The sequence below is a fragment of the Schistocerca americana genome, chromosome 7, assembly GCF_021461395.2.
Source record: "Schistocerca americana isolate TAMUIC-IGC-003095 chromosome 7, iqSchAmer2.1, whole genome shotgun sequence".
NCBI classification, from domain to species: Eukaryota; Metazoa; Arthropoda; class Insecta; order Orthoptera; family Acrididae; genus Schistocerca; species Schistocerca americana.
In genome coordinates, this window is record NC_060125.1 from 347,663,372 (window position 1) to 347,685,876 (window position 22,505).

At 36.6% G+C, this 22,505-nt stretch overlaps 1 protein-coding gene across 2 annotated transcripts in view; it reads right to left on the bottom strand.

Moving 5' to 3' along the window:
• Positions 1-7,609: 7,609 nt before the first annotated feature.
• The window catches only part of LOC124622283 (tyrosine-protein phosphatase non-receptor type 9), a 774,832-nt gene continuing 759,936 nt past the window's right edge, over positions 7,610-22,505 (bottom strand). For both annotated transcript variants that reach the window (XM_047147950.1, XM_047147951.1), the window contains exons 11-12: positions 14,349-14,556; positions 7,610-8,979 (exon numbers count right to left, since the gene is read on the bottom strand). In XM_047147950.1, coding sequence (XP_047003906.1) covers positions 8,750-8,979; positions 14,349-14,556 — 438 coding nt within the window. In that variant the 3' untranslated portion in view covers positions 7,610-8,749. The remainder of the gene's footprint in view (positions 8,980-14,348; positions 14,557-22,505) is intronic.

Below are 22,505 nucleotides of genomic sequence, written 5' to 3' on the forward strand. Positions count from 1 at the left end.
GGAATAATTTTTTGTAATATGTTGTTAATATTTATCTTTGGGCCCAAAGAACCAAGTGATGTACAACAAAGGGCATTATCAAAATTTTGTTTTAGTTTTCCTTTGTGCTCATATTATTTCCACTTTTTCAGAATGGGCTCTTTTCTACTCATCAGATCAAGTTTTTTTCTGTTGTCTTGGGTTTTGCTGACAAGTCGACCACACTTTCATTATTTTCTGCCTAAATTTTTTTCTCTCTGCTTTATCAAGTTGTGTTACTCTGCTTCCTTCAGGTCTTCTTTTATTGCATTGATCTTATTTATTGTTTCAATTTTAGTTTTACTGTGATTGTAGGCAATCTTTTAGGTTACTATAACATGCTTGTACATATAACTTAATGTTTAATATCATTCTATAAAACCACAAAATGAAAAATAAATTCTGCTACTACCGGATCTTCTATATCTGACAAGCCATCTTCCTCAATACTATCTCATCGCCATCCAATAGAGGCACTATGACTCCTATCTATGTCAAATCTGTTAAACGAGAACAGACTCTCCACTTCAAAAGCTATTACTGCATAAAAAAAGTAAAATAGATGATCATTACCTAGAGTAATGTTATCTGTAAGACTCCCTTCATTGAACTGTGCATACATTTGTTTGTTCATATATACTTGTGAGTGAACTAAATAGATAGAAATAGTGAAGGTACACTATCATAAGATCCCCATGATAATTAGGAGTCAGTTGTATCGGTTGGAAGACTGAACTGCGATGCAGATTCTGGTGGCTCAGTTACTTAAACACTCCATTCCAAAACTCTTTTTTTATTAACAAAATGTGAAAGTTCACTGCGACCAACAAGCATAAACTCAAATCTGACACATCAAAACAAAACACCTTCATACTGAACTATAAGTTCATTGCCTGAACTCTTAATATTTACCTTCTTGTAGCTTTCAAGACATTCCCATGAAGCTGCTGCATGACAGTTTTGTCACTCTGTCTGGCCTTTTCTTCACTCTATGACATCACCTATGGCCAGCTTCTGACAGGTTCTGTGCCCCTTCAATAAGTCCACAATCGATTATACTGAGATAGGGAACCAATGGTCAGAAATATCTATTTATTGTGCTATGGACATACACTGTGGTGCTACAGAAGAATGCTGAAGATTAGATGGGTGGATCACGTAACTAATGAGGGGGTATTGAATAGAATAGGGGAGAAGAGGAGTTTGTGGCACAACTTGACAAGAAGAAGGGACCGGTTGGTAGGGCATGTTCTGAGGCATCAAGGGATCACAAATTTAGCATTGGAGGGCCACGTGGAGGGTAAAAACCATAGAGAAAGACCAAGAGATGAATACACTAAGCAGATTCAGAAGGATGTAGGTTGCAGTAAGTACTGGGAGATGAAGAAGCTTGCACAGGATAGAGCAGCATGGAGAGCTGCATCAAACCAGTCTCAGGACTGAAGACCACAACAACAACATGGACATACACGTTGTACACTGTGTAATAACAATGTAGCTTTAGTAATTGTTCAAAATGGTAACCAAATGATTAATGGAAAATCTCATATAAAGATGTGAAACAAATACTAACAAAGAGATAGAGGGGCTGGCCAGTACTTACCTCAGCTGAGTACAGCCGATAGATACACAAAGAACAGAACCGAAAATTTACGTTCCTAGCTTTCGGAACAAATGTTCCTTCATCAGGGAGGAGAGAGGGGAAAGAAAGAGAAGAAGGGAAAGTAGATTCAGTTACTCACAACCCAGGTTATGAAGCAACAGGGAAGGAAAACAGGGAGGGTAGCAACCATGCCTCCATCCTTGCTACCCTCCCTGTGTTTAGTATATCACAGAATTTGTCCTGATTTTGCATGAGAAATTTAGTGTTTACTCTTGGAAATCTTCTTGGTTCTGGTTTAGGTTTGTTCAGTTGGAACATGGTCTTTATTTCAGTCAGATAATGGTCTGAGTCTATGTTTAGCCCCTTCCTCTCTCTGACATCAAATATTTCCTTGTAGTTGCGAGTAGTTATTGCCACATGGTCCAAGTGACATTCACCTTGATTTGGATTAGTTGATACCCACGTTATTTTCTTTCTAGCAAGTTTCCTGAAACATGTTGACATTAGTTTTAGATTAAATTGTTTACAAAAATCTATGAGTTGTTCCCCATTTCTGTTGGTTCTTGCATGTGCTGGATAATCTCCAACTACTGATTTAAATTTTATTTCTTTGCCAACTTGTGCATTAAAGTCACCCACTAAAATTTTTATATGTTCTTTTGGTAATATGGATGTTTCGTGTTCTAGCATTTCCCAAAAATCTTCCACTTTGTCAACATTTGTTCTGTATGTTGGTCGATAGATGCATATGCATTTATAATAGCGTAACGTTTATTGCCTGACTTGAACGTCAGAAATGAAGTTCGTTCTGATGGGGAGCTAAAATTACTTACTGATTCCGTAAGTTGCTGTTTGACCATAAATGTGGTCCCTAATATAGTCATATTATTGGAATTTTTAATGGCTGGTTTTCCTTTGTAGATCCTGTATCCATCTGACTCAAATGCATTTTCATCCAGATACCTTGTTTCTTGTAGCGCTAATGTAAGTATGTTGTGTTGATTGAGAGTGTCTGTTAGGTGTTTTAGTTTTCCAACTTTCATAAAGTGTGTTGATGTTCAGAGTTCCCAGTAGATGTTTTTTCTTGGGTCTTATCTTTGAAGAAGTACTAGGAAGCTCCAACTCTTCCTTACACGATGTTCTAGGCTCTCCAGAATCCAAAGGCCTAGTTGCACCACCATGAATAGCGATGGAAGATTGGTTACTTTCTGGAGTAGTTTTCCTTTTGAAATTTACCATCATGTCTTAGGTTAAAGTTTGGTTTGGGAAAGGTAGTTGAACCTTTCAATGATAAAAATTCAAGCATTTAGCTTAGAATACATACATATGTATTCATACAATAATACACATGAAACTCACGCACACATGACCGCTGTCTCCAGTTGTTCTAACCATAATCTTTTTTGAAGAAGTAGTAAATGTGAACAATGAATAAGAATTGTCAGTAAGAGGAATTTAGGGCATCAGTTGCTGCCCCAACAATCAGTGCAGTTACATAGCCATGTGTTGGAAGCGGACGAGAGCGTTGACACAGTATGGCTTGGATGTCAGAGCAATTGCGATTTGGAAGCCAATGAAAAATGCATGAAAGAAGAGAAAGAGCAGACACTGAGCAAATTCAGATAAATCTAAAGTCAAATGATAGAAATAAAACCACTAAAATAATAGTGAAAAGAGCAACAATAATTCATGTATACAAATTAAAATATTGCTTGAATTTCTCCATGTGTGAATGAAATGTGATTTCTTTAAAATTTAGATTATGACTGGATTGATTAGTACACCCGTAAACAATGCAAGCTGGCACTTTTGATGCAACAACTACATCTCCAACAACCAAAGCACCTAATACTGAACTGGGCACGGGCACATCAGGGTGATGGCACAGGGAAGTAACGTTTTGGGCTACTTAAGATGGCGGACATCGGCTTCAAGTTTGTGATGAAATGACAACTCCCTTCTTTTTTTACCTCCATGGATGCAATGAATGTGTTCGTCACATGACACATGTGCTAAGAGCTAAGTTGTGTACCGTATGTCTTTCTGGTGTTCAGGAGTGTATGTTGTGTATCACCTGTTGCCTGTTCCAGTGTACAACACAAACCTGAGATCTTTGTGATTGTGTGGCAGAACTGCTCGCACAGTTGCAATACATGCATTGAGACTAGTGATCATTGCTTTAAAAAATTGCTAGGAGCTTCATTGTTGTTATGTAGTGTATGCTATGTATGTCTGTAACAGAATAGTGTAATCGGTTGTGGACCTACTATCACCAGTTTCAATCTGATCCAAAAGATTGTGACACTCTGTATATTGTGTTGTCAGAATGTCATACTTACCTGCAGCATCCCTAGCCCCAACTTTCATTAACAATTTATGCTCTGGAAACTTCTTCAATCATACCTTGGCTATCATTTTCCTTTTTTCATCTGTTTATTCTATTGACATTTTCATCTTACCCTTTGACTGTCCTTCATCTTCTTGGTTTTCTTCACCTATCACATATCTAGCTTTCCTGTTTCTTTCCTTTTGAAATTTCTTCTTTACCTTTCCTTCCTTAGTTATTCAGTTTAGTGCACAACACATGCCTCCCCTGGACAACTTGTCCCCTGCAACTCACCTCCTCCCCAATAGTCCAAAGACCTCTTTTGATTTTTGATTTCCTTCCACCCTATGTGCTCCATTTCTGTCTATGTCATCATACCTTCCACCAACTACACAGTACCCCCAATTTTATCCTAATCAGACTGCCTTTTCATTTTACAGTTACAGTAAATGTGCTATGTCTGCATAAACCTAAGGTGCTGAATTTTGGAATAATTTTCATTGATTAAGAATTCCTCTTTAAAAGCAAAAGATCGTTACTGCTCTTTTATATGGCCCTATATGTCACCTAATAGCTGTAGAAGATTGATGGTGGACACTGAAAAAGTTCAAAGTTCACTGACTAATAGCCCATTTTGTATTATCAAGAAAAAGAGGAAGAATAACACGGATATAATAAAAGAGCTGTGGTGGCATTCATCAAAACAAATGTATTTTCCTTCTTAGAATGACAAAGTATTTTCTTGACTCCCACCTACACAGTGATAAGTGACCACTGTGATCAAATAAGAGAATTCATAGCTCACATGGAAAGATTTGGGTGATCTTTTTTCCCATGTGCTATCTGGGAGTGGAACAGTAGAGAAATAGTCTGGAAGTGGTTCTATGTGAATCCTCTACCAAAAAGTTGAGAGTAAACCAGATGCTGATTTAGGGACATCCTTTGATAATGTTGACTGGAATATAGTCTGTGAAACTTTGAAGAGAGCAGAAATAAAATATAGGAAGCAAAAGTTTATTTGCAACTTGTACAGAAGCCAGACTGCAAATATAAGAGTCAAAGAACGAGCAAGGGAAGCATTGCTTGAGAACGGAGCAGGGTTGCAGCCTATCCTCAATGTTATCCAATCTGTACGATGTGCACCCAGTAAAGGAAACAAAGGAGAAATTTGGAGAACAAATTAAATTTTAGGGAGAAGAAATAAAAGCTTTGAGGTTTGCTGGTGACACTGTAATTAAGTCAGAGGCAGTAAAGGACTTGGAATTGCAGAGTCTAAAAAGGAGGATACAAAAACAACAATATGAGAGTGTGGGTCCGCCTTGATGCAAAACACTTTTGTTATTTATTTATTCTCAAAGTAGCCATCATCAGTGGGTTCTTTGATTCTAAAACACAGAAATAGCATACTCATAAAACATTGCAAAACATATTGTTTCCTGTGAATAATTTGATAATACCTTATTTACTGTACATCACAGCTTGATTTTAAGATTGTTGCCACTGCTTCTGGCATATTTTCTGCATATTTTTGTTGCTGTTATTCTCGCCATACATCATGTCATCTGCAACTGTATGAGTCAATGTTAGTAAACAAATACAAAAACATTAAGTTTTATATATCAGCATCATACAATTGGGATGGCAGTAGAGCTGTCGATACAGGTTTGAAGATTACTAGTTATTACATGAACTGTTATGTACTCAAGTTCATTGGACAGCTTACAGCTGTTTTTAGACACAGAAAAACATAACTTTCGCACCTTGTTTGTAATCCAAAACATTACACCATCTTGCTGTTGGTGTGTGCCGTGAGAAATGTATCACTCATTATAAGAAGGTTACGAAAATTGTGGCGGGAGTTAAGACGATATTTGTTCCTTATTTATGTCTTTGTGTAAGATGGAGAGAGAGGGAGAGGGAGAGGGAGAGAGAGAGAGAGAGAGAAGGTGTGTGTGTGTGTGTGTGTGTGTGTGTGTGTGTGTGTGTGTGTGGTGTGTGTTATCCTGTTTTGTATCCTGTGTCAGTTCTCTAAGAGCGGTAAAGAGTGCGTTGTTGCAAAGTGTTGTGTTTTCATGTATTTTGTTTTTTCCTTCCATTATAACTATTTATATGTAATAATTTTCTTCTATTGTTAGTTTTCTGTATAAATTGTTGCTGTGTTTCAGGGTATGTAGATCAATTTTGATATTAGTGGGATTGTAGTTTTTGTTCATTAGGTGTTCCGCAAAAGTGAAACACAAAACAGGATAGAAGAACTACACAGTAACATCAACACAGTACACCCACAAACCAACTTCACAATGGAAATAGAGGAAAACAAGAAACTAAATTTCCTGGATTATACAAGTAAACGAAAGAACAACCAACATGAATTTTCCATCTACAGAAAACCCCTATCCACAAGCACTGTTATCCATTGCTTATCCAACCACCCAAAAGAGCTGCAGATGACAATGTATGCCGAGAATAACAGCAACAAAAAAATGCAGAAAATGTGCTGGAAACAGCAGCAACAATTGTAAAATCATGCTGTTACATATAGTAAATATGGTATTATGACATTATTCACAGTAAACAATATCTGCAGCCAAACAGTAACCATGTAATGCTGTTTTACAATGTTATTTCTGCATATTTTAGAATCAAAGTACCCACTGGTGATGGCAATATCTTCCGCCGAAAATAGTTTGGGAATAAATAACAGAAGTGTTTTGTGACAAAGCAGACCAACATTCCCATATTGTTGTTTTTGTGTGCAAACATGGACCAATGGAACAGTTTCAAGATAAAACTACCGTAGCAGGATACAGGATCAATATCAACAAAATTTAAACAAGGCTAATGGAATGTAGTCAAATTAACTCAGGCTCGCTGAGGGAATTGTGTTAGGAATGATATTTTAAAAGCAGTGAATGAGTTTTGCTATTTGGGCAGCAAAATAACTGATGAAGGCTGAAGTACAAAGAGGTATTTGTTAATACCTAAATAAATTTAAGTGTTAAGATGTCTTCTTGAAGGTTCTTGGGAGTGTGACCTCGTATGGGAGTGAAACACGGTTGATTTGCATTTTAGTCAAGAAGAGAAAAGAAGCTTTTGGTGCTACCTAATTTTACTGAAGATGAAATAGATAGGTTGAGTAACTAATGAGGAATTGCTGAACTGAACTGTGGTAGCAAGAAATTCATGGCACAAATAGACTAACAGAAGGGACTGGTTGACTGGATAATGGAGGGAAGTATAGGGGTAAAAATTGTACGGGGCTGCCAAAAAATGAATGCACTAAGCATGTTCAAATGGACACAGGTTGCATTAATTATTAGAACTGAAGAGGCTTGCACAGGATGCGGTAGTGTAGAGGGCTGCATTAAACCAATCTTTGGGCTGAAGGCCATAACAACAGACATAGGTGAGTAATGGTCTGGTGCTGTTCGGAATGTTTCGTTTTCAATAGAAATTTGCTCATCAACATTGCTGTTCAATATCTTCAGTTGCATGATTATTTCTTCTCATGTTTTTATCACACTTCTGCTTGGAAGATATTTACAATGTATATGTTTTTCATAAACATATAAATTTCACCATCTGCGAGTTGGCAAGGTATATCACACACATATATTATAGAAAAAAAAGGAACTGACGACATTCTAATAATGTGAATGTAAAAACTGTCACACTACTCTTTATTTCAGTCCTACATAGTTTGTGACTGACATCTTTTACAAGACAGTATAATACCTGCAGCATGCATTGCATATTAAATTTCTTAATGCTTCGTAAAATCTTCATGAAAGTAACTGTTGTCGTCACAAGGACAACATCAGGCCATAAGGCATCACAAACATAAATTACATTGTTTGCTGAATGGAAAGGCATTCACAGATTCAATCACAATGTTTAACTGATGCACTGATCACAGTTTAAATAACCTTGAACATCAGAAAGGAAGTTACCTTTAGTAAGGCCACAATTTGCAATATTAGCTCAGACTCTATGTGATATTAGAGCAGAACCAAGGTAATACAGAAATGTTGAGGTACAATGTTAACTGGAATGGAAATTCTCCAATACTTCAGTTCTGGAGAAACAGCAACAAGTTTTCACACATACAACATTATGCAGATTATATTTACTGCTTAGAACATCAGGAACTTTTCAATAAATATGTTTGTACATATTCTTACACAGCTGTAAAAACTTGTTATTTTAAGTGTACCATTCTCTAATTCCCCATAGAATTTAGACTGAGATATTCACCTCAGTAGAAATATACTTCTGATATATGTGATATGACAGTTTTGTTGCCTGTTACACTTGGTTTGACAAAGTTATTGAAGAGAGAAAAATAGAACAGTAAAATAAAAATCACAATTGATAGCACGAATATTTGTATCACATAGTTTGTTGATAAATGTACATTACACATCAATTGTATATACAGAGACAATGTACAGTAACTATTGTGACAGTCTAAAACACAGATTATGAATATGACAAAATTTAATTCTCCAGTGTAACACCAAAATGTCCGGCAGAGATTCATGTACAAGTTCTGTAACTTGGTAACAAAATTGGCAACACTGGACACAGTCACACATAATACATTCATAATTCTATCACATATCACACAACAACAGCTGGCTTCTTTGTGTCTTGTTATAAAGCCTCATGATATTTCAGTTAATATGTAACTTGAGACAGACATTTTATCACACCAAGGATATACAAAATTATTCGGTATCCACAATAACACTGAAATACTGTTTAAAGTCAGAACAAAGTCAGCACACAACTTTGTACACAACCTAATCTGACTCATCATCAACACCATTGTCGAAGCCTGCCAGGTCGACCTCCGGAATTAGTCCTTTGGCAATGGCATATTCAATCAGTGCTAGATGGCAGAACACATACTGATCTGGCATCTGTATCGAGTATGCTCTCTGGGAGCGTATTCGTTCCACCGTTCCTCTGACATCGACGGTACCTACATCTTCCAGGCGACTGATGCATATGTCCAGAGTGCAAAATGTTCCTGCATTGTGAAATAATTTGAGAATTAATCAAATGTAATTGTTTAATGCTTAAAACTAATAGGTAAGCTACTTGAAAAAGAAGAGATACTTCTAAACAAAGTAGAAAGGATTTTTTCTGTAAACAAAATCTGTCACAAAGATCTGCAGCACATTTTTAATGCAGGTAGGAAAGCATAGTCATGGAATCACAGCAAAATGTCAAGCATTTGAAGGTCTTGCAACTGTACCATTTATGCAAACAGCAGATCTTCTGGCAGTATTTAATCTTCTTTCCAAATTTTAAGAGATCAGTAGTGCATAGTGCTGTCAAAACCATTTTTCAATCAAAGAGAGAAACACACAAGTTAGCAACACACGAATTTTCTTCTGCATTGCATTCACACAATGTCTTTCCATGACTGGTGACTCAAGAGTTACATTTATATGGTAATTAGTAATTACAGAGCAGCTATTATTACAGTTTTCTTGCTATACAGTGAAAAACAGTATCCTCTGTTCACCCATTTTGACTACGTACCATTACCTTGTTGCATAATACAGCACATATTTTTACAAGCCTGCGAGTTTCAGGCTTATTTTTCTCCCATCTGCTTGGTTTTTCACTTCTTAGCCATCTTTTACATATCATTAAGAGTTTTGTATAATGTAAAGCACTCAGCTTGGTCATTTTGTTTTATTATTTCTCTGCTTAAATTGCTACATTCACATTTTAGATATGTGATTCTTTTTTATGTATCCTATTTTACATTAATAGAGCCCATAATGTATCATTATGATGATCTACTTAGCATGGTCTACATTACCACTAATTTTTAATCACTGTTTTTACTGTTCATTCATTCTGCATATGTACCATTGCCTAATTACCTAAAACTTCACATATTGTTACATTATTATGAAAAGGATAGTTGCTATTCACCATATAGCAGAGATTCTGTTTCGTTATATGGTGAGTAGCAACTATCCTTTTCATAATATTGTTACATTCCATCCTGGATTTTCCATTGTTTGACATATTGTTACATGTTCAAGAGTTATCCAGTTTAACAGCCTACTACAGTTCAAAATGAAGTATTGTACGTGCTTGGATCTGTCAGTCCAGATTCTCCATGTCCTCGCTAATAAAGGCATCAGTTTACTTCCTTGTACACCATTGGCAGCTCCACTGCACAATGACTAATAATCTTCCGGCATGACCCTCCGCACTTGGTCATGACTGGTGTTAATAGCACGCAGCTGTCCAAAGGTACACAGTGTGGGTACAGCGTTTGTTTTTGGTTTGTTTCTGCTTCACCCTACCCACCTGGACACTACTTTTTAGGTCCATTAGGCCCTCTCCTCTTTTTTCAATTTTCATCAAAGATGCGGTGATTTGGAGCCCTTGGAGTGACTGGCCTGACCACATATTATGCTTTACCAAATACAAAAAGTGAGTCACCTTGTTTCATTAGTCTGCTCTTTGGTGTCTCCAGATATGTTATATATTGCTTCCCTCATCTACATTGCATGTTTATACACTTGAAGATGGGATTTTAACATCCCAAAACTGGTCATTGTTTGAATAAATCTTTAATACAACTGAAGCACATCTCTCTAAATTAATCAATCATGCTTTTCAATTGCAGATGTCCTACATAACAAATCTTGTGCAATATAAACATTAATGTAAGTGATGTTGAGAAATAGTTGAAATCTTTAAAACTGAACAAAGCTCCCAGGTCCAGTGCAGTACCTATCACATTCAGTCTTGAATCCACAGCTGAGTTACCACCTCCTTTATCCATAATCTACTTTAGATCACATAAACAGAAACCCATGCATGACAATTGAAAGAAAGCCAAAGTCACACACATCTACAAGAGGGGTAGCAGAGCTGATCCACAAAACAGCCATCTACATTGCATGTTTATACACTTGAAGATGGGATTTTAACATCCCAAAACTGGTCATTGTTTGAATAAATCTTTAATACAACTGAAGCACATCTCTCTAAATTAATCAATCATGCTTTTCAATTGCAGATGTCCTACATAACAAATCTTGTGCAATATAAACATTAATGTAAGTGGCAGACTCTGCAAGAGAGGCGCTCTGCATAGCGGTGTAGCTTGCTCGCCAGGTTTCGAGAGGGTGCGTTTCTGGATGAGGTATCGAATATATTGCTTCCCCCTACTTATACCTCCCGAGGAGATCACGAATGTAAAATTAGAGAGATTCGAGCGCGCACGGAGGCTTTCAGACAGTCGTTCTTCCCGCGAACCATACGCGACTGGAACAGGAAAGGGAGGTAATGACAGTGGCACGTAAAGTGCCCTCCGCCACACACCGTTGGGTGGCTTGCGGAGTATAAATGTAGATGTAGATGTAGAAATAACCTTGATATCTGTTTGTTGCAGAAACTTGAAACATATTATTCAAAAATAATGAGATATATCACACAGAATGACCTCCTCCAATCCAACCAGCATGGATTCCAAAAACACTCATCATGTGAAAACCAACTAATAGCTTTCTAATAAGACATCCTGGCAGCATACATCAAAGCAGTCAGGTATACACAGTATTTCTTGATTTCCAAGAAGCATTTGACTCAGTACACATGAGTGCTTATCATCAAAAGTACAGCTGTATGGGGTACCATGCAAAATTTGTGACTGGACTGAAGATTTCTTGGTAGGGAGGATGCAGTGTGGTGTCTTGGATGGAGAGCCACTGACAGACACACAAATAATTTTTGAAGTGCTCCAGGGAAGTGTCTCTGGAGCCTTGCTGTTCATTTTGTATGTTAATGACCTTGCAGGTAATGTTAACAGAAACTTCAGACTTTTCTCGTATGATGCAGTTATCTATAAAAATATACTGTCTGAAAAAACTCTTTGTCTTTAAATATGTCTGCTTGTGTCTGTATATGTGTGGATGGTTATGTGTGTGTGTGCGAGTGTATACCCGTCCTTTTTCCCCCTAAGGTAAGTCTTTCCGCTCCCGGGACTGGAATGACTCCTTACCCTCTCCCTTAAAACCCACATCCTTTCGCCTTTCCCTCTCCTTCCCTCTTTCCTGATGAGGCAACAGTTTGTTGCGAAAGCTTGAATTTTGTGTGTATGTTTGTGTCTGTTTGTGTGTCTGTCGACCTGCCAGCACTTTCATTTGGTAAGTCACATCATCTTTGTTTTTAAATATATTTTTCCTAAGTGGAATGTTTCCCTCTATTATAATAATAGCAAAGTAAGCATGATAAAATATGGATTTTGTCATTGTCATTATTTTTATCATCATTATTATTCTTAGTGTTTGCTCGTGTTATCCTATAATTATAATGGCGCATAGAACATTTCAGACATAACTTGGGTTCTATGTTTTATCAAACAAAGATAAATATAATCGAGCAGGACTCTCTAAATCAGAATACTAATGAAATTTGTTATTTCTTCTTCTTCTTCTTCTTTTCCTTGCAGATTAGCTGTGGCTGGCACCACTTATCGACCTCAGTTGCGATCTTCTTCTGCCTTGGCTTTCCTCAATGTTCATATTCTTTACTTCCATTGCCTCCTCCATTTCATGCTGTCAGTTGCATCATGGGCAATCCCTTTTCTTCTGGTGGGATGGGATCCATCATAGTATCCTATTTGGTATCCTGTCTTCACTCACCCTACTCAAATGGTAATATCCCAGGCTCCTGCTCTGTACTAAACTACACTCCAGACTGTACTCTTATAGTCTCTTCTTCCTTGTTCTTCTCATCTTTTTCTTCCACAGAACAGAGTTCATTGTCCTTGTCAGAGCTTATACTTTATTAATCCTACTAGTGACTTCATCATGGCCAGTGCCCTGTTTATTAAATAATCCCCAAGACATTTTGCCTTTTTGACACCTACAATTAATTCTCTATCTACTTCCAAATTATTTACTTTTTCCATTCCAACAGCCAAGTACCCACACTTCTTTACATTATTCTTCAGGCCAGCTTTATTGTAATCCTCTTTAAGTTTTCTTATTATATAGCTCAGAACATCTTCATCTTCAGCTATTACAATCTGGCCGTTTGCAAAATATAGACTAAGTCTGCATATTCCTCCTAGATGCAGCTTAGAGAGGGTCGGTGACAGTGCACATCCCTGCTGCAGACCCCTATTTACCTCAAATGCTTCTATTCAGTTATTCTCAATCATTACTCTTGCTGTATTAGCCTTTAGCAATCTTTGGTCAAACTCTCTCTCTTTCAACTTTTCCCACTGTTTGTTGGTGGGTACATTATCATATGCTTTCTCTAGGTCAATCAATGGAGCTTGCATCTCCAGTCCAACCTTTTTGCATTTTTCATGTTTTCGTTTCATTGTGAAGATGTCCATTACCAATCTTCCTGTTCAGAGCTTGGCTTGTTATTCTTGCTGCTTGTGAGTTCTTTCTTTCTCTATCAGAGCTTTCAGTACCTCCAAGTACAGTCTTCCAATGAAAGGGGTCACTGCCAATTCCTTATAGCGATTTGGGTCATTATGTGACCCGTTCTTATTTACTGGTCTTAAGTAACATGTTTTCCATGGAACATATTCTCTATTTAATATCCTTCAAAGAGCCTTCTTAGCATCTCCAACAATTTCAGTGAAATTTATTATTTATATACTTTTAATGGGTAGTAGAATCTTATTATCTGTAGTTTCCCACTTGCAAAACTTGTTAAAATGATGTTAACAAAGTTGTACGGAAAAAACAAGAAACTTACAGAAATAGCATTAAATTAAAATAGAAGTTAATATTTTTCCTTCAAATAGGGAAAAATCAGGAAATATGTAAGCTGGAAGATTATGTATACTATACAAGTTATCCTTTTTTAGCTATTTTTCTTTTCTGCTGGGCTGCAAAATTATCTCTTAAACATGTAGTCAGGGTTATATTTCTATTAGGAACCCATTGTTATCAACAGCACCTTGTGCTACCACCACTACTGTAGACACATTAACATTTGTATTAACTTTATTAATTAATTACAATAAACTGAAAGAAATTTATTGATGCAAAACATTATAGTCAAATGAAACAGCGTGGAATCAAAGCAAAATGACAAATATCTAAAAGTTTTACAATTGGACAGTTTACTCAAACAGTAGGTTTTGAATCAATATTTAATTTTCTTTCCCAATTTACAAGATTAGCAGTATGTACTGCTGTCAAAACCATTTTCAATCAGAGAGAGAGAGAGAGAGAGAGAGAGAGAGAGAGAGAGAGAGAGAGAGAAAGAAGTTAGTAACACAGGAATTTTCTGTTGATTCACACCATGTCTTCCTATGACTGATGATTGCACAGGCAATGTGTGATCTTTGCTTTTCTACACATCAGATAGAGGAGAAGTATGAATATTAGAATCACATACCTGTCCGACCTATGCCAGCACTACAATGTACAACAATTGGTGGCCCACGGGGATGTCCAGCCCATGTGTCCCCCAAGCGAGCTACCATTTTGGCCTGCTGCTGACGCACTTTCTCAAGAAAGTCAAGCATGGCCATTGCACTATGTGGTACGCCGTAATCCGGCCAAGATGTGAATTGGAAGTGACTCACTTCCCTGCTCTCTTCCGTCTGTGAAAATAAAGTTACAAACAACCAAATAAGAAGAAATGTAATAACAACTGAAATTTACACACACTGTGTTGAATATGCATCCAGTGGTGAAACCAAGGCAATGACAAGTGAACTAAGGAACAGTGTAGAAAAGTTGTGGAGTGGAATAAATCAGTCATTGGTGGGCAAACTTGGTATTAAGAACAATGAAGCAAAAAATTTGAGAAGCCAGATATCAAACTTCAGTAACCAGGCCACAAAAGTAAAAAAAGAACTTGTGGTAGAACCAGAGCACAAACAATTGGATCCATGGAGCAGTCTTGCTGAAAATAACAATTTAAAGGTAGAATTAGATCACACAAATGAAGTTAAAAATATTTGGACTGTAGAAAATGAAATGCTAAGAAGACACCAAAAATGTAGGTTTCAATGTAAAAGGTTACACACATTAGAAGTGGAACTGGAAATTTTGCCGATGCTGTACCTATAGTTTATGCAAATGTCAACAAACGCAGAAGTACTGGAAATAAAGTAAAATATAAAAGACTACAGTAGAAAGAAAATATTTGAACAAATGCGAGCTATAAGCAAGCATGTTTGCCAAATACCATCTGAATGCAGATACAACGTGATTTGTAAACTTAACTGAAACTGTTGAACAATAGGTTATTCTGCACATTAAGTTACTATGAAAATATCTATTTGTCTATAAAAGAATGAACAAGCTAAGAATGTTACTATAGGAATATAAAAGTATTATGGGGTTGTGTAGCAAAAAACTGAGTAGTAGCTATGTAGTGTACAGTTATGCTAAGAAATATTTGGAGTCAAAAGTCCAAGGCATTTTCATATTTTTCAACACATACTTATAATGTCAAGTTGAAGCAAGTGCTTTCAAGGAAATTCATGTCAGAAGTAAAACAAGATATTTAGAAAATAGAGATGATTTATGTACACCATGGTTTCACTGACTATGTGACTAGTGAACACAGGGCCCCAACTTAATGTGGATCTTACTTCAAAAATTTTGGTCTCCAGAGCCACATTCATTCTCTGACTATCCAGTAAATCATTCTCAAGTTATCTTCTCCTATCATGCTATCCTTCTTCATTAGGTATCAGGTGTATATGTGAAAGAGTTTCTCACATGTACAGCACTTTTAATAAGTAGTTTGTTTTTTATTTGTCTAAGAGATAGAAAGATTCTTCCAGTTTTGAAATGAAGGTAGTGTTTAATTTGTTAAATCTGAGGATATCTGAAGAATGGTTACACTAAAAGATTTTTTACCCTGCTAGGAAGGAAAGATATATTTACATTTATGATTGTTTAGTGGAGAATTGTCTTACATTTTGAGAAGGAAAGTTTTTTGCTGTTTTTGAGGAAAAATGGTTTTGGATTGATGATATTAGATATAATTTGATTTTGGTGCTGTCTAGTTTTATGAAAATTGTACAAATGCAAATTTTGGACGTATTTGGGAAACGTTTGGGCTATATTTGTAAGTGGAAAGAAAGAAGTCAGACTTCTTGGTCTGCTATTGTCATCTTCAAGGTCTGTAATCACCATTTAAATATAGCTGCTATAATGAAAATATTAAGCTGAAACTTTGGACTTTAACAACTATGACAAGCACATTTTACTGTGGAAAATGTTTAGAGTGAGGAGCTTATTTTCCAGACCATATATGTAATATCTGAAAACTAAAATAGGTGAGAATTATGTCTCATGTAAGTAACTTTGTTTGTGAACTGAATTAATGTTTGACATATATTGGAGAGGTGGTTTTCATTCTCTCTGAACGTACTGAACATGTGCTGGATTAGTATGATTTAAGAACCAATACACTACGTACAAAATATTTTGTAATGTGGAGGAAGCAGGTTGAACATTGTTCAAAAATTTGAGTTAACTATGAGTATTATGATGTGATAGGTCCTAAAGTACATATTTTCTTCATGTTTTGATGAGATACTGATGAAGTATAGTTGTATTGTAGCAATCTGGAGATGACGATTATGATATATGATGAGGTTGGTACTGTTAGGAAACTGTCTCTGTACTGTGGTGTGTGACACTCACTTTTGTCATGGAGTATGTTTTTGTATCAAGGGATAAGATGAAGAATCGTAAAACATGTCTTGCAAAAATGAAAATGGTAAAACAGTTAGTTATGAAAGATGAGAAGGAAGTCTTTTGTGATCATGCTGTTGTATGAAACATTCTCAGACTTCTTGCCACATCAGTTCAGGGTAAATCCTCAAGTTTTTGATGATTACCTCCATCATCTTAGTCAGGAGTAGCTGTCATTGCTCCTGATGAAGACGATGGAAGTAACTGTCAAAAGCTTGAGGTTTTACCATGAATTGACAATGCAAGACATCTGAGAATGTTTTATATGGTTCTAAAAGATGTTTTGAAGTAAATGATATAGCTACATAATATATTGTACTGACTTATTACTTCTTGTATCAAGTCTAGATTATTTACAGGTATAATGTTCAAGGAAGATTTGGGAGGAGGGTGTTGCTCAAATTGAAATAAAACCAGAAAACTATTTTTGATGTAGAAAAAATGTGGGAGGTTTTATTCTCTGGTGCTTAGCAAAAACGTTTTATTGTTATAAAACAGTTTGGTGAGAAAGATAATAAACTCAAAGGAACATTAGTGTCCAGAAGCACATTCTGTCATGGGAATTTGAAACTGCTCTGGGACTATTCTTAGAATTCCGTGCCATGTAAAGCATAATGAAGTTCTAGAAGATACATCAAAGCTTAACACTTTTGATGTAGATGACAATGATACTTTAATAAGGAAACTTGATCATTATGTAATTAGAGAAACAGTTCCTGGTAAATCATACCTGTAACACAGGAAACAAGCAACAGAAGTAAAATTTGAATGAAACAAATATATATCTAAATTTCAACAAATAAGCCATGGTGTAACACAAGGCATCATATTAGGATCTCTGTTGTTTCTGATTCATAAAAACGATTTACCTCTTAATACTGAAAATGAAATGATTCTTTTAGTAGATGATACCACCGGCATAACCATTGGCAGAAATTTTTAAGTGCTGTAGAGAAAATAGGATTCAGGTGTTCTTCAGAAAATGCAAGGCTGTATATGGAAGAGGCAATACCTATGCAACTTGATAAAACTGAAATTCAACCCACCTCTCCTACTGAAATTAGGAAAATAATAAATTCACTCAAAAGTAAAAGCTTGTATGGAATTGTTGCCACTTCAAACAGAGTACTAAAAGCTTGTTCTCAGCCTCAAGTCTCCATTCCTTCCACACTAATTATGTAAGTGAAAACCAGATATGGCTCAAATTCAAAGATACAGTATTGACAGCAATAGATAGATTCATACCGCATAAGCTAATAAGAGACGGGACTGATCCACCTGGTACACAAAACACGTCAGAACACTGTTGCAGAAGCAATGAAAAAAGCATGCCAAATTCTGAAGAACGCAAAATCCCCAAGACTGGCTAAGTTTCATGGAAGCTTGAAATTTAATGCAGCCGTCAATGCGAGATGCTTTTAATAGTTTCCACAATGAAACATTGTCTCAAAATATGGTAGAAAACCCAAAGACATTCTGGTCGTATGTAGAGTGCACCAGAGGCATAAAACAGTCAATACTATCACTGCGCGATAGCGATGGAAATGTTACTGACAATGGTGTCATTAAAGTGGAGTTACTAAAACAGTTTTTCGTAACTCCTTCATGAAAGAAGACAAAGTAAATATTCCAGAATTCGAAACCAGAACAGCTGTTAGCATGAGTGACATAAAAGTAGATACCTTACGTGTTGCGAAACAATTCAAATCACTTAAAGAAAGGCAAGTCTTCCAGTCCAGATGGTATACCAATCAGGTTCCTTTCAGAGTATGCAGAGACAATAGCACCCTTCTTAACAATCATATACAACTGCTCACCTGATGAAAGGTCTGTTCGGTCTGTTCCTAAAGACTGGAAAGTAGCACCGATCACACCAATATTCAAGAAAGGAAATAGGAGTAATCCATTGAATTACAGACCCATATCACTAACCTCAATTTGCAGTAGGATTTTGGAGCATACACTGTACTCGAACATTATGAATCACCTTGAAGAAAATGACTTATTCATACATAACCAACATGGATTCAGAAAATATCGTTATTGTGCAACACAGCTAGCTCTTTATTCTCATGAAGTAATGAGTGCTGTTGACAAGGGATCTCAGTTTGATTCCATATTCCTAGATTTCCAGAAGGCTTTTGATACTGTTCCTCACAAACAACTATTAATCAGATAGCATGCATATGGAGTATCGTCTCAGTTGTGTGACTGGATTTGCGATTTCCTCTCAGAGAGGTCACAGTTCGTAGTGATAGACGGTAAATCACCGAGTAGAACAGAAGTTATATCTGGTGTTCCACAAGGTAGTGTCATAGGCCCTCTGCCGTTCCTGATTTACATAAATGATCTAGGTGATAATCTGAGCAGCCCACTTAGAGTGTTTGCAGATGACGCTGTAATTTACCATCTAGTAAAATCATTAGATGCTCAATTCAAATTACAAAATGATTTTGAGAGAATTTCTGTATGGTGCGAAAAGTGGCAATTGGTAATAAACAAAGAAAAGTGTGAGGTTATCCACATGGGTACTAAAAGAAATCTGATAAATTTTGGTGTACGATAAATCGCACAAATCTAAGGGCTGTCAATTTGACTAAATACCTAGGAATTACAATTACGAGCAACTTAAATTGGAAAGACCACATAGATAATATTGTGGGGAAGGCGAAACAAAGACTGCACTTTGTTGGCAGAACACTTAGAAAATGTGACAAACCGACTAAATAGACAGCCTACATCACACTTGTCCGTCCTCAGCTGGAATATTGCTGTGCGGTATGGGATCCTTACTGGGTAGGATTGACGAAGGACATCGAAAAAGTGAAAAGAAGAGCAGTTCGTTTCATGTTATCGCACAATAGGGGTTAGACTGTCACTGATATGATGAGCGAGCTGGGGTGGCAGTCACTGAAACAAAGGCGGTTTCCTTTGCGGCGAGGTCTATTTACAAAATTTCAATCACTAACTTTCTCTTCTGTATGCATAAATATTTTGTTGACACCCACCTACGTAGGGAGAAATGATCATCAGAATAAAGTAAGAGAAATTAGAGCTCGAACAGAAAGATTTAGGTGCTCCTTTTTCCCACGCGCCATTCGAGAGTGGAATGGTAGAGAAGTAGTATGAAAATGGTTCGATGAACCCTCTGCCAGGCACTTAAATGTGAATTGCAGAGTAACCATGTAGATGTAGATGTAGGTGTAGATGTAGATGTAGATAAGTAGGATTCTCAGCCTCAAATGTAACAGCTCTTTGCAACAGCACATTATTCCAGATAGACTGAAATATGCTATTGTTAAACCAGTGCATAAAAAAGAGGTTAGGTCTGATGCTAACAACTACTGCCCAATCTCACTTCTGACAGTTTTACCCAAAATTCTTGAAAAAGTAATGTATTGAAGAGTAGCTTCACATATGCCTCAAAAGGAAGTACTAAAAAATATGTCAGTTTGGTTTTCAGGAAGGATTTTTAACAAAAAATGTTATATATGCTTTCACTGATCAAATATAAAATACTCTGAATAGCCAAACATCATCCATTGGAATTTTTTGTGATCTCTCAAAGACTTTTGCTGTATGAATCTTGAAATTCTTCTAGATAAGCTTATGTATTGTTGTATGAGTGGGACAGTGCACAAATGGTTTAATTCATATTTAACCAGAAGGTTGAAATTAACAGTACAGACAGTTTGCAACAATCAGCAGAGTCCTCTAACTGGGGAGGTATCAAGAATGGGGTCCCACTGGGTTCAGTTGTGGGTCCCTTGTTGTTCTTAACATATATTAATGACTTGCCACCCTGTAATCATGAAGCTAGAAAGCTACTTCTTTTTGCTTATGATACAAGTATAGTAACAACACCCTACAAACAAGAATTAGCTGAGGACATTGTAAATAATGTCATTCAGAAAATTAAGGGGTCCTCTGCAAATGGACTCATTACATTTTGAGAAAACACAGTATATACAAATCTGTACAGTAAACAGCATATCACCACTGATAAATACAGACTTTGAACAGAAGTCTCTTGCTAAGGCAGAATATTCAAAATTTCTTGGCATGTGCAATGATGAGAAATTGAACTGGAAGAAACACATTCATGATCTGCTGAAACGTTTAGTTTCAGCTACTTATGCTTTAAGGGTTATTTCAAATTTTGGTCATAAACATATCAGTAAATTAGCCTATTATGCCTACTTTCATTCAGTGCTTTCATACTGCATCACATTCTGAGGTAATTCATCAGTAAGAGTGAAGTTTTTATTGCACAAAAGAATGTAATCAAAATAACAGCTGCAGCTCACCCAAGATTACACAGCAGATATTTATGTAAGGAACTCTGACTATTCACAGTGCCTTCACAATACATATAATCACTTATGGAATTTGTTATTAATACTCCATCCCAATACAAAAATAATAGCAAAGAGCATAGCTACAACACTAGAAGAAAGGATGATCTTCACCATTGTGTGGTAAATCTCACTTTGGCACAGATACAGGTGAATCATGCTCTCACAAAAATCTTTGGTCATTTAGCAAGTAGCATTAAGTGTTTGACAGACAGCCAACCAGCAATTAAAAGAATTTCTGAATGTCAACTCCTTCTACTGAACAGATGAATTTTTACATATGAAGTAGTAACTGTAAAAAAACTGAGAGATTATATCTCGAAAAGAAAACTTCTGTTAAACTGACATGTTCCACTTCATTACCAAATGTTGTATTCATGACCAATGGAACAAGTATTAATAATGGACATGAATATAGTTCAACACACAAGTTCTTAGGACTCACCACAGATAACTATCTACAGTGGAAAGACCATACTGTCACATTGACACACAAACTAAGTTCACCTACATTTGTTCTCAGAAACATTAAACCACTAGCAACAGATGATACTATGTTGTTGTTGTTGTCTTCAGTCCTGAGACTGGTTTGATGCAGCTCTCCATGCTACTCTATCCTGTGCAAGCTTCTTCATCTCCCAGTACCTACTGCAACCTACATCCTTCTGAATCTGCTTAGTGTGTTCATCTCTTGGTCTCCCTCTACGATTTTTACCCTCCACGCTGCCCTCCAATACTAAACTGGTGATCCCTGGATGCCTCAGAACATGTCCTACCAACTGATCCCTTCTTCTAGTCACGTTGTGCCACAAACTTCTCTTCTCCCCAATCCTATTCAATACTTCCTCATTAGTTATGTGATCTACCCATCTAATCTTCAGCATTCTTCTGTAGCACCACATTTCGAAAGCTTCTATTCTCTTCTTGTCCAAACTATTTATCGTCCATGTTTCACTTCCATACAATCCATACAAATACTTTCAGAAACGACTTCCTGACACTTAAACCTATACTCAATGTTAACAAATTTCTCTTCTTCACAAACGATTTCCTTGCCATTGCCGGTCTACATTTTATATCCTCTCTACTTCGACAATCATCAGTTATTTTACTCCCCAAATAGCAGAACTCCTTTACTGCTTTAAGTGTCTCATTTCCTAATCTAATTCCCTCAGCATCACCAGACTTAATTCGACTACATTCCATTATCCTTGTTTTGCTTTTGTTGATGTTCATCTTATATCTCCCTTTGAAGACGCTATCCATTCCATTCAACTGCTCTTCCAGGTCCTTTGCTGTCTCTGACAGAATTACAATGTCATCGGCGAACCTTAAAGTTTTTATTTTTTCTCCATGGATTTTAATACCTACTCCGAATTTTTCTTTTTTTTCCTTTACTGCTTGCTCAATATACAGATTGAACAACATCGCGGAGAGGCTACAACCCTGTCTCACTCCCTTCCCAACCACTGCTTCCCTTT